General features: G+C 40.1%; 2 protein-coding genes across 5 annotated transcripts in view; both read right to left on the bottom strand.

Annotated features, from left to right (window-relative positions):
- The window catches only part of crtc3 (CREB regulated transcription coactivator 3), an 82955-nt gene extending 77659 nt beyond the window's left edge, over nucleotides 1-5296 (bottom strand). For all 4 annotated transcript variants that reach the window (XM_036964496.1, XM_036964494.1, XM_036964495.1 and 1 more), the window contains exon 1: nucleotides 4035-5296. In XM_036964496.1, coding sequence (XP_036820391.1) covers nucleotides 4035-4166 — 132 coding nt within the window. In that variant the 5' untranslated portion in view covers nucleotides 4167-5296. The remainder of the gene's footprint in view (nucleotides 1-4034) is intronic.
- Nucleotides 5297-9154: 3858 nt separating this feature from the next.
- Nucleotides 9155-13315, bottom strand: part of LOC110514283 (ras GTPase-activating-like protein IQGAP1) — a 67105-nt gene continuing 62944 nt past the window's right edge. The window contains exons 33-37 of the mRNA XM_036964583.1: nucleotides 11350-11559; nucleotides 10985-11154; nucleotides 10319-10441; nucleotides 10046-10154; nucleotides 9155-9802 (exon numbers count right to left, since the gene is read on the bottom strand). Coding sequence (XP_036820478.1) covers nucleotides 9689-9802; nucleotides 10046-10154; nucleotides 10319-10441; nucleotides 10985-11154; nucleotides 11350-11559 — 726 coding nt within the window. The 3' untranslated portion in view covers nucleotides 9155-9688. The remainder of the gene's footprint in view (nucleotides 9803-10045; nucleotides 10155-10318; nucleotides 10442-10984; nucleotides 11155-11349; nucleotides 11560-13315) is intronic.

Here is a 13315-nt window from a genome sequence, read left to right as displayed (position 1 = left end):
AGGGCAGACCAGGGATTTTGGCACCGCTAGGTTGCTATGGAGTAGCCAACCAGCAGAGCTAAATGACTTCACGCGCCAGACACTGGGGACCTTGAGCCGCCTCTGTCACTTAACTGGCACAGTTCCTCGTCCTCGATGTTAGATTCACTATAAGTTTGCTTGCTGTTCTGTTTGGAACAATCGGTTGACTGCATTTGACCTAACTAGAGGTCGACCGATTAATTAAGGCCGATTTCAAGTTTGCATAACAATTGGTAATCGGCATTATTGGACCCCGATTATGGCCGATTACATTGCAATCCATGAGGAAACTGAGTGGCAGGCTGACCACCTGTTACGCGAGTGCAGCAAGGAGCCAAGGTATGTTGCTAGCTAGCATTAAACGTATCTTATAAAAATAAATCAATCTTCACATAATCACTAGTTAACCTAGTAATATCATCAACCATATGCAGTTATCTAGCTTGTCCTGCGTTGCATATAATCAATGCGGTGCCTGTTAATTTATCATTGAATCACAGCCTACTTCGCCAAACGGGGGATGATTTAACAAAAGCACATTTGCGAATAAAGCACAATCATTGCACAAATGTACCTAACCATAAACATCAATGCCTTTCTTAAAATCAATACACAAAAGTATATATATTTTTTAAACCTGCATGTTTAGTTAAAAGAAATTAATGCAGGCAAGATTAACTAGGGAAATTGTGTCACTTCTCTTGCATTTATTGCACGCAGTGTCAAGGTATATGCAACAGTTTGGGCTGACTGTCTTGTTGTGAACTAATTTTCCAGAATTATGACATAACATTGAAGTTTGTGCAATGTAACAGCATATATTTAGACTTAGGGTTGCCACCCGTTCAATACAATATGGAACAGTTCTGTATTTCACTGAAAGAATAAATGTTTTGATTTCGGAATTAGTTTCTTGGTTTGACCATATTAATGACCAAAGGCTCGTATTTCTGTGTTTATTATATTAGAATTAAGTCTATGATTCGATATTTGATAGAGCAGACTGACTGAGCAGTGGTAGGCAGCAGCAAGCTCGTAAGCATTCAAACTTTACTGTGTTTGCCAGCAGCTCTTAGCAATGCTTGACTCACAGCGCTGTTTATGACTTCGCGCCTATCAACTCTTGAGATTAGGCGGACAATACTAAAGTGCCTATTAGAACATCCAATAGCCAAAAGGTATATGAAATACAAATGGTAGAGAAAGAAATAGTCGACGAGTCATAATTCCAATAATAATGACAACCTAAAACTTCTTAACTGGGAATATTGAAGAACTGGGAACATTGAACCACCAGCTTTCATATGTTCTGAGCAAGGAACTTAAACGTTAGCTTTTTTTTAACGTTTTTATTTATTAATTTTTTTTACATGGCACATATTGCACTTTTACCTTCTTCTCCAACACTGTGTTTTTGCATTATTTAAACCAAACTGAGCATGTTCCATTATTTATTATTATTGAGACTAAATAGATTTTATTTATGTATTATATTAAGTTAAAATAGGTGTGCATTGTTCATTCAGTATTGTTGTAATTGTCATTATTACAAATAAATAAAATGTATATATAAAAATGTAAAAAATATTTTAAGAAAATCTGCTTTTTTTGGTCCTCCAATAAATCGGTATCGGCGTTGACAAATCATAAATCGGTCATCCTCTATTCTAAAACAAACGATTCTGCTTTCCACTCGGCTTCTTAATATAAAAGTCATTTTATTTCTAGGATTCCAAAAGTTATACCAAGAGTTATGACCTTCGTCAAATCACAATATTTGGTAAAGAACTACATTAAAAAAATGTAAATCGCTATTCGATTTCTACCATATCGTGCAGCCCTAATACACATCATTAAAGTCTAAAATGAATGTAGCAACTGTAAGAAATGCTACCCTTGTAGATTCCATCTGTGCGGAGTTGTGAGAAGAATGACTAAGTCCCTAAGAGTGTCCCTACATAGCAGCTGTGGTGCTAGTTGTTTGGTATTAAAATAGTCTCAGAAGTAGTCGGCAACAAGAAAAACATTGGATGCAAAGCTGGTACATTTCAAATGAATCAGACACACAAGAAGTTTCCTTCCCATCTAGCTGGATACACATGGTGAACTTGTTATGAGTAGTTAGCAGATGAGGCGGGGCTGGTATGTCTACACATGGTGAACTTGTTATGAGTAGTTAGCAGATGAGGCGGGGCTGGTATGTCTACACATGGTGAACTTGTTATGAGTAGTTAGCAGATGAGGCGGGGCTGGTATGTCTACACATGGTGAACTTGTTATGAGTAGTTAGCAGATGAGGCGGGGCTGGTATGTCTACACATGGTGAACTTGTTATGAGTAGTTAGCAGATGAGGCGGGGCTGGTATGTCTACACATGGTGAACTTGTTATGAGTAGTTAGCAGATGAGGCGGGGCTGGTATGTCTACACATGGTGAACTTGTTATGAGTAGTTAGCAGATGAGGCGGGGCTGGTATGTCTACACATGGTGAACTTGTTATGAGTAGTTAGCAGATGAGGCGGGGCTGGTATGTCTACACATGGTGAACTTGTTATGAGTAGTTAGCAGATGAGGCGGGGCTGGTATGTCTACACATGGTGAACTTGTTATGAGTAGTTAGCAGATGAGGCGGGGCTGGTATGTCTACACATGGTTCCCAGCAAGCTTGGCCATTCATTTTATTTTACACACACATTAAAACACAGTCTTGGGAAGTGCAATTAAAACCTCACAAATCACCCAGAAAAACAGTTACATTCCTCAACAAATAAGTCCCCAATACAAGGATGCCATTGTCATCTTTATATTCAACCTGCCAAAATCCAACAGTTGCAGGCTACCAACACTGAGCAAAACCAGGCATGAGTCACCCAACGCCCCCAATAACTCTGCCTTTTTACTCCATTAAGATACATGCAGGAGATAAAGCCCTCGAGGGCTCAATTGAAGATAAGAGAAGCATGACTGTGTGTATGTCCCACTGTAAAGCAATGTGAGAGTTGCTCGTTCACAATAGAGGGGATTGATTTGAGACCTTGATGCAGCCTAACACAGTTAACTGGGCTTGGGTGTTTTAGAATGCAATTGTCCCCACAAATGTAAAGGACTGCCCAATTCAATGTTACCCTAGCTACATTAACATTAGTAGCTGCAAGTTGCTTTAGATAAGAGCGTCTGCTAAATGACTAAAATGTACATTTAATAAACAGTTAAATGGGTGAGATCGGCACATCATTTGCAGTTTAGGTCCCATTCAGTGCAGAAAAGGCAGGCCCGAAGATCTCACTTCTCGAGTGTATATGTGTATATTCAAATGGATGATTACAGGGGAATGTAGTTAAGACAGTTTATTGTGTAGGCAAAATTAGAGGCACCATTACAATTGCCATCTATACATCATATGACAACAACACATTGCTGTTAATGATGACTCAGAAGAATATGCAGCAGCTGGCTGGTTATTAACCAATCATTTCATTCAAAAATAGGCTGAGGAGTGCAAGAGTGGGTGGTGCAGAAAGCATGTTTACTGGTGGTGTTTCTGTTCACATCACACACGGCAGTAATCAATGCTGACCTGTCTAATTAGTGAGTGTGAACTGTCAGCCACTAAATCACCCATCGATTGATAGCCCCCTGTTTAGGCTAAATATATTTCCAAACAACCCTGATGAATTTAACTTTGATTTAAGGATTATCTTTGTAAGTATTAAACAACGTATTGTTAACTACAGTCATTGTAGTTACATAGTAAACAATAGCCATATGGTTATTTTGTTAAACAGCTAGCCTTATTTCGAAGTAACCTGCCTAACCATAACCTCAATGAATTGTGACACAAGTTTGACAGGTGCCCCGCTGCTTGACAGCAGAGAGCATTCACACCCTGCTGGCTTGCCTGACCAACTTCCTTGATCAAACTAAACATGGCATTCCTATCTAGCTTTGAGACCACTCATGCACAAATAAATCACACTTAATAATTCGATATTTATAGACAGGGATCTGCTTACCCTTGAGACAGTGAGATCTGTCATAAGCTGATCGAAGGCCAGCGTCTCCTCTGCTTGTTTCTGGTTGTGCAGCGCTATCTTTTCGCTGAACTTCCTGGGGTTTGAGCCACCCGAGCCCGGGGATCCGGACATGGTGTGGGCCGCACAGTTTCAAAATTGTACTTAAAAAATGTAAAGAGAGTGCTTGGGGCACAAATATAGAGTGTGGTTTTGATTGTCAGTCCACTTTTAGCGAATCCATCAGTGCTGCTTCAAATCGTCGCGTTGGCAAATTTTCGGTGCTAGCTAACGTTAGCTTGATAGCCACATAAGTTAACAATAGTGAACAGTTCAGCTGACAAGTGTTTGTAAACAAATTCCAAAATATGTGTTTACGGTGCCAGCAGGTAACGCTTACCGAAGTTATTGAGTTCTATACATCCCAACGTATTGTCAAAACATGGGAAAATATTTACATTTGTAAATAGTTAGCTAAACTAATAAGCCAACAACTTGTTTGAAACTCAATCAGTAGCTAGTTATGTTAACTAGCTAGCGTGAGAGAGTGCCAGTGCTAGCTAGCTACCTGTCACTTCCATTTTCTTCATTAACAATTTAGCTTAAAATAGTAACGTTATTTGAGGACGTATCCAGCAATGCATTGTCAATTGAGGCAACACGCGTAGCTAAATAACAAATAATAAGTACTTCAACCTCTTCAAAGCTATCAAAACTGTCATTTTATGCAGTGTATAAAAATGTTCGATAAAAAATTACAGCTACGCAGCAAGCTCGTACAGTAGCTACCGCGTAACGCGACACGAACAGCAGAAGAGAAGCGCAACTTACGTTGGCTAAAGATTTGTAAACTAAAACAATATTTGCTAACGTTGCCCAAATATAGTTGTTAGCAATGTTTTCATTAGCGAATACTTTCCCTTGTGGAGAAGATTTCGAAATGTAATTTCAACAAGTGTCGGAAAGATCTTGCAGTAGCAGCGCGAGCGTTATCCAAATCAGCATGTAACATAATCCACTCTCTCGATCTCAAAAACATTGCTTTCGATTCTGGTCCTCTGATTAGGCAGGCAGGTCGACTGTAACAGCTACAACTATTTTTTTACAGGCTATATTTAGTTAGCATGTAAACATTCAAATCCATGCGGTAAAGTCGAGCTTCTTCTCGTCTTGTCTCCTGTTGCATATCGCTCCATAGTTTTGTCGGCTCTCGTTGGTGAGATCCCTTTCCCACTGATCCTGCCATATAAAAAAATTAAAAAACTGCTTGAAACTGTAAAACAACCTTACCGGTTATGTCCACAGGAGGGCAATGAAGAACTCTTAAAGGGGATGTATACCTGGCCGCATTATCCAACTGAATATTGTAGCATAGAAACACTTCAACGGAATCCTTTTCACTGCAGCCAATAACAAGTTTCCAGTTTTTATGCGAGTTAAATCATACAGTATAAATACAAAGTCAAGACAGCTGTGATAGAAACAGAGGTTTTGGTACAATTTTATAAAAGCCAACAGATAAATTGTTTGTTCGATAAAATAAATTATGCAAGAAATGTCGGTCAAGCACCTTTATGCGCAAATATTGATATATTAACCATCATATTGAAGTAAACTTGGAGTCACATGATGATATGGTGTGAGGTCCTCCCACTACGACTCAGGAAACCATGTAGTTGATTCGACTACAGATTAAATACATTTTGAACTTCACAGCGTGGTGAAAGTGCACAATGATGAGCTTGATGCTTCTTTCCACTAAATATCGAGGGTCTTATTCTGGAGACATGATGATCGATGCTTAACTGCCATTTGACAAATACAAATATTCTCGCTCTTATCCATAATCTTATAATGTAGACTAGCCTACCCGCAATGTATCTGTGAGCTGTTGGCTTGAGCACATGTGCCAAGAGCACAGTTTTTGTGACAAAACTATTGGTAGAGTTGAAAATGGACTGGAAAACGCAATGAACTTGATTTTTATTCAGGACATGAAAACTTAAGCGAAAAAGTACATTTTGTGAGCACTACGTCATCACACTGATTTTTATTCGGGACATGAAAACTTAAGCGAAAAAGTACATTTTGTGCGCACTATGTCATCACACTGATTTTTATTCGGGACATGAAAACTTAAGCGAAAAAGTACATTTTGTGCGCACTATGTCATCACACTGATTTTTATTCGGGACATGAAAACTTAAGCGAAAAAGTACATTTTGTGCGCACTATGTCATCACACTGATTTTTATTCGGGACATGAAAACTTAAGCGAAAAAGTACATTTTGTGCGCACTATGTCATCACACTGATTTTTATTCGGGACATGAAAACTTAAGCGAAAAAGTACATTTTGTGCGCACTACGTCATCACACTGATTTTTATTCGGGACATGAAAACTTAAGCGAAAAAGTACATTTTGTGCGCACTACGTCATCACACTGATTTTTATTCGGGACATGAAAACTTAAGCGAAAAAGTACATTTTGTGCGCACTACGTCATCACACTGATTTTTATTCGGGACATGAAAACTTAAGCGAAAAAGTACATTTTGTGCGCACTACGTCATCACACTGATTTTTATTCGGGACATGAAAACTTAAGCGAAAAAGTACATTTTGTGCGCACTACGTCATCACACTGATTTTTATTCGGGACATGAAAACTTAAGCGAAAAAGTACATTTTGTGCGCACTACGTCATCACACTGATTTTTATTCGGGACATGAAAACTTAAGCGAAAAAGTACATTTTGTGCGCACTACGTCATCACACTGATTTTTATTCGGGACATGAAAACTTAAGCGAAAAAGTACATTTTGTGCGCACTACGTCATCACACTGATTTTTATTCGGGACATGAAAACTTAAGCGAAAAAGTACATTTTGTGCGCACTACGTCATCACACTGATTTTTATTCGGGACATGAAAACTTAAGCGAAAAAGTACAATTTGTGCGCACTACGTCATCACACTGATTTTTATTCGGGACATGAAAACTTAAGCGAAAAAGTACATTTTGTGCGCACTACGTCATCACACTGATTTTTATTCGGGACATGAAAACTTAAGCGAAAAAGTACATTTTGTGCGCACTACGTCATCACACTGATTTTTATTCGGGACATGAAAACTTAAACGAAAAAGTACATTTTGTGCGCACTACGTCATCACACTGATTTTTATTCGGGACATGAAAACTTAAGCGGAAAAAGTACATTTTGTGCGCACTATGTCATCACACTGATTTTTATTCGGGACATGAAAACTTAAGCGAAAAAGTACATTTTGTGCGCACTACGTCATCACACTGATTTTTATTCGGGACATGAAAACTTAAGCGAAAAAGTACATTTTGTGCGCACTATGTCATCACACTGATTTTTATTCGGGACATGAAAACTTAAGCGAAAAAGTACATTTTGTGCGCACTACGTCATCACACTGCTTTTTATCCACAAGAAGTCCGATTTTCTTTATGCAGATTTTTTAATATTTGTATGAAAATCTGGCATCAATTGGATGGAAACCTAGTTCATTGTAGAGATGGTTGGCAAACGGATATTATTTGACACTAGGGATCACTTGATACACTGAAATATGACTGTAACCACTTCTGAATATAGCCTAGGAATTCAAACATAGCCTTTGTCTGAAAAAAAAAGTGGTTTTGCTTCATTTTGTGCATCATTTAATCATAGCATCCACTAAGATAAGAAACTGCATTTTACATAATTTTGTGTATTTGAAACCATGGGGAACATGTTGCTATTTCTGTTTTGCTTGGGACACCTAGGCCAGTATTTAATCAGATCGGCCTGTCAACAATGGGCCTTTTAAAAGTAATGTTACCATGTTCACATTCTAGGTAAACGCTGCAGATATTTGTCTCAATTGGAAATTGCCTTTAAATAATAATACAAATTAGATGGGTGCTTATATTTGTCCTACTTCCGGCCTAGCCTTTATCATACGGTTGTTCAGCCTCATTATTTAGTGAACTGAATGGTAATTGACCTGGATACAAATGTCTACAAAATAAATGAAGGAAACATTTAAGTGCTCATAACAATCGTAAATATGTATTTTACCACAGTGGCACACACGTGAAAGTAAATTAGCTTGATTTATTCAGGTTCTTAAATTGTACTTTTCATTCTCAAACCTATCCAATCATCCATGGACATACAGAACTAGAACCTGCTGGCTAGTGTCCACATGGAGAAAAAATATTGTATATAAAATATTACATTATACAATGCAAATGAAATTATACTGACATTCTGCAAAACAATCCATTTTAACTAATAGGACCAGTTTCCCAGACACAGATTAGGTTAATCCTGAATCTCTATTGAAAATCTATTTCAGTCCAGGACTAGGCTGGAGCTGGATCTGGTTTTGGGAAACCTTCCCTTCAAGTTCATTTACTATTCAGAAAGTGTGCATAATAACCAATGTGTATTTAACAATTTATAAATATTAAAATGTATAATCATGTGTAAGCATTCTTAGCATTTAATCATTTAAAAATCTTCATGTTTTAAAGTGTCACCATTTTTTATACGTCACTGGTAATATGTATCTCACGAAACATGGCATTATTAAAGCTTTATTCTTTAAATCATGTAAAACATTCTATGGACTACGGGCGAAAGAGCTTAGGCTCCTAGATAACTATATCCTGGTTAGGCCCAGTGTAAATTAACTTCAATACAAGGGTACACTGGTTAAAAACAAACATTTCAAAACTATTCTGACAGGGCAGTACTGTATATCACGCTTTCCAGTCTTCTGAAATGGAGCAGATTGTCATAAGGATTCTGTGCCGAGACGGTTTGTTTAGTGTACAGTGAGTGACATCTACTGGAACCTAAAGCGTATCTCTCGTCATTGTTATATAATACCTCACTCTAGACTGAGTGTATGAACGGTCTCCTTCAGTGGTGAACAGAGTTAAATCAACTGAAGTCACCGTATTTTCAATTAATAGTGAATGTGTGACTAAAGAACTATGAAGCGTGATTTGATCTGACAACTATGCTCCTTAAAAGGAAAATAAAAGAAAGTAACCTTAACTATACTTGGAGGACTGACAAAGAACAAATAATGACAGTTTTCTTTTATAAATTTATTCAACACAAAGCATAACACATCTTTTCTACATTGATTGTTCAGTCTACTCTTGAAAGGCTATTTCCTATGCCAATAGTGGATTTGCAAGTTCCTTAAAGTTATACTGTATGACAAAATTGCTTGCGATGTCATCAACATGCGACTGTTGAATTGCGTTTCAAATAACCGGAAAACAAGCGCCTGACAGACAAATCCATATCTTATACCTTTGACAGTCTTACAGTAACACAGTAACACAAAACGCAACAAGCACTCTGGATCCTGACGAGGATACACTTGGAGCATCCAGCAGGCTTCCGGGGGACTTTTCCTTGGCGGATAAGGCACATACCGTACGGTGAATATTCCATCTCAATAAGGCACATAATGAATGCATATACTTAAAGTAGTGCGGAAGAGGGGGAAACCGAGCTAAGACAGCATAGAGCCAAGGCCCTCTGTTAGATGTTCTGTTCTCAACAGTGTCTGTAGCCCCCTCTCCTTCTCTTTCCATCCATCTCCCTGTCTCATCCATCTATTTCCCGTAAAACTTCTTGTTGAGCAGGAAGATGAGCAGGTTGACATTGATGGTGGCCCTGTCGAAGAGCTTCATCACAGCCACACCCTCATACTGCAGCTGCAGGAGGTCCTGGGAGAGAGAAGAGAAGGGAGAGTAAGAGATGAGTAAGAGAGATGAGATGGAGAGGAAGGGAGAGCACGAGAGGCAGGAAGAGGGAGAGGAGCAGAGAAAGGGGAGAGCGAGGGAGATGAGGAGAAATGGAGAAGGAATCATTTGAAAAAGTATTTTAAAAAAGACAAATATCAACCATAAAATCCCATTGGACCACCTTTTTCACATCCCAGCATCACTGTACATCATTCACATGTATACCTGGTATTCCAACTGTAACGTCTCCAAGTGCACTCCCATGAACTTGGCCTTCACATCGAACACTCCAACCGCCTCCGACGGAGAGATCTCAAAGATAACGTTCTTAAACCTGTGTGTGGGGGAGGGGGATGTCACAATTGTTTGCCTAAAACTGATGTGTGTGATGTCATGAGATGTATCCATATTACATCATAAATCCCATACAGCTAACTATCAAGACAACATTTGGTAAACAATTATTAACTAAACATCCAAGGTCTATCTTTAACTTACTGGTTTGTCTGCAGGTCTTCAATCTCAATCAGCACACCCTTCTCATGGAGGCGAGCCGCGGTGTACTTCTGAGACACCTGTTTACTCTTCTTGGCCTTGGTGTCGCCTGGTTTCTTTGACAGCCTGAGGGAGGGAGAGAATAGTGTCCATAACACTGTCACTCATTGTAACAGAGGAAATAGCAGTCCATGTAATGACGTTCCTGCAACCTGAGTTGCAGTTGCCTTCTGCTAGAAACTTAACATTTTGGTAGTTCCATTCCATTTCAGGGTCTAGGCATGGAATTAAAACTTAATAAAATGGAGGTACTTCCTAGACTTGTCCAATAACAAACACTTGTTACGTTTTTCAACATTTTGTTAACGTGTGTCCTAATGAACACAACCCAGATGTAAAAAGTATGACAATGGCTCCACCCAGCCCTCTAATAGGTTCAAACCCTTGACCTCCGCAGTGCAAGTTTCTCCGTCTATCTTATTCACTTACACCAAACAACATTTCTGTAATAAGAATTCAGAGTTGAGCTCTTGATCCTTTATTCTACTGACACACAAAACATCCTCCGTGAACCCTGGGATTCTAACCTGCATCCCTCCGGTCACCTGCCCACCTCTCAAACCTGGAGGCTAGCGTCTTCCCTCTGCTATGAAGACAAAGGCCACTCACTTGCCCTTGTTGCTGGCCAGGTTGTCCATGCAGGTCTTGATGTACTGATTGTAGTAGTCAATCTGGACGTTGTAGAAGGCGGTCTTGGAGTTGAGGGCGGCATTTGTCTGTTGGAGCTTCACCAGCTCCGCCTTCCTCCGCTGCCGATACCGCCGCTGGTTTCGGATGTCCTGGAACAAACACGTTATATTTTATGTGGCACATCCACAAAAACACGTATACTATAAGTACCACACACATCACGTGACAGACAGAAACACTGACTCTCTCTCACACAGTACCATGGCGATGTCGTTGATTAGGGTCCTGGAAGTGGTTCAAGGGGTGGACACACACACAGCTTCAACTAGCGAGCTGTACAGTACCTTGGCGATGTCGTTGATGAGGTCCTGGTAGCGGTTCTCAGGGTGCACCTTGCCCAGCTCTGCCAGGCGCTGCAGGTTGCTCCTGATCTTGTCCTTCTTGCCCTGCAGCGTCAGGCTGTCATCCACCACCGGCTTGGCCTGCTTCATCTTCTCTGGGGTTTTGGCGTCGCGGATGGCCCGTCGCTGCATAGCACGCTGGTACTCCACTTCCTGGAAGGGGGAAAACAGGGGTGGTGTCATGTGTTGCTGTGGCGCTGGGGGGAAGATTCCCCAAGGCACAGATCTAGGATCAGCTTCCCTTCCCCCAATTCTAACCTAAACAGTAGTGGGGAAAATGCTAAACTGACTGCAGATCAGCGTCTAGGGGCTACTTCACCCTATACTGTCATTGTGCACAAATCATAGTTGAATAAAGCCAAGCAAAAGTGATAACTCCCGAACCCAGAGGAAGTCCTACTCAGTTGACTACTTTAAACTGGTGCAAGCTACCAGTCTTTAGTGGTGTGCCCTCTCTGCTTTAACTCTATGGCACAACAATATAATCAAAAACAAAGATTAAGTGTTAGTGAGCTGCTAACTAATATTACAGGTTTGCATCCTTCCCTCCCCCTCAATTCAAAGGAATTTATTTGCATGGGAAACATGTGTTTACATTGCCAAACCAAATTAAAAAGATAAACAATCCAAAATGAACAGTAAACATTACACACAAGTTAAAATAATAGAGACATTTCAAATGTTATTATGGCTATGTACAGTGTTGTAAAAATGAGCAAATAGTTGAAGTACAAAAGGGAAAATCAATAAAAAAGTAAATATGGGTTGTATTTACAGTGGTGTTTGTGCCTCACTGGTTGCTCTTTTTTGTGGCAACAGGTCACACATCTTGCTACTGATGGCACACTGTGGTATTTCACCTAATAGATATGGGAGTTTATCAAAATTTGATTTGTTTTCAAATCCTTTGTGGTTCTGTGTAATCTGAGGCAAATATGTGTCTCTAATATGGTCATACATTTGGAAGGAGGTTAGGAAGTGCATCTCAGTTTCTACCTTGTCTTGCAGTGTTGGAAAAAGTACCCAAATGGTAGTTAGTCTTGTCCCATCGCTGCAACTCCCGTACGGACTCGGGGGAAGCAAAGGTCGAGAGCCATGTGTCCTCCAAAACACGGCCCTGCCAAGCCGCACTGCTTCGACACACTGCTCCATTAACCCAATGTGTCGAAGGAAACACTGTACAGCTAGCTGGTGACCGTGTCAGCGTGCATGTGCCCGAACCCCCACAGGAGTCACTAGAGCGCAATGGGACAAGGCCAAAACCTCCCCTAACCCAGACGACGCTGTGCCAATTGTGCAGCATCATGGGCCTCCCGGTGGTTGCAGCCAGCTGCGACACAGCCTGGGATCAAACCCGGATCTGTAGTGACACCTCAAGCCCTGCAGAGCCTTACACCGCTGCACCACTCGGTGCCTAAAGCCTTTTTGATCTCATGCTTTGTTGAGAAGACTTTGCCTTTGTTTTGTTTCTTTGTCAATTAGTGTGTGCAGGGTACGAAAGTTAGGCTCACAAGTATCATACCCCAAGACATGTTAACCTCTCACCATTACAATAACGGAGGGTATGAGATTTATGCCTCTAACTTCCTCATTCATCACGGTTCATTCAGGACTACCTGTAATCATGGCAGCATCCACAATGTAGAAGTGTTCAAAACAAGACACTTAAAGTGACTTCAATTATTTACCATTCATTTCTATTGGGCACAAAATAATCAAAACACAACCAAGACAGCAACTGCATCCAACAAGGTCGTAGAGTCCCAAGCTTGATTTTATCATCATTGCATGCTAGGAACATGGGAACAAATAATAAAGTTGAGACTACTTTAATAGGTCCCCTAAAAATGGGGGGGACTATGTACAAAAAGCGCTGTAATTTGGATGAAAATACCCTCAAATTAAAAGC

Source organism: Oncorhynchus mykiss, chromosome 26, assembly GCF_013265735.2.
Source record: "Oncorhynchus mykiss isolate Arlee chromosome 26, USDA_OmykA_1.1, whole genome shotgun sequence".
Lineage (NCBI taxonomy): Eukaryota > Metazoa > Chordata > Actinopteri > Salmoniformes > Salmonidae > Oncorhynchus > Oncorhynchus mykiss.
Note: the sequence above shows the minus strand (reverse complement) of the source record. Positions and strands in the feature narration are given on the sequence as shown.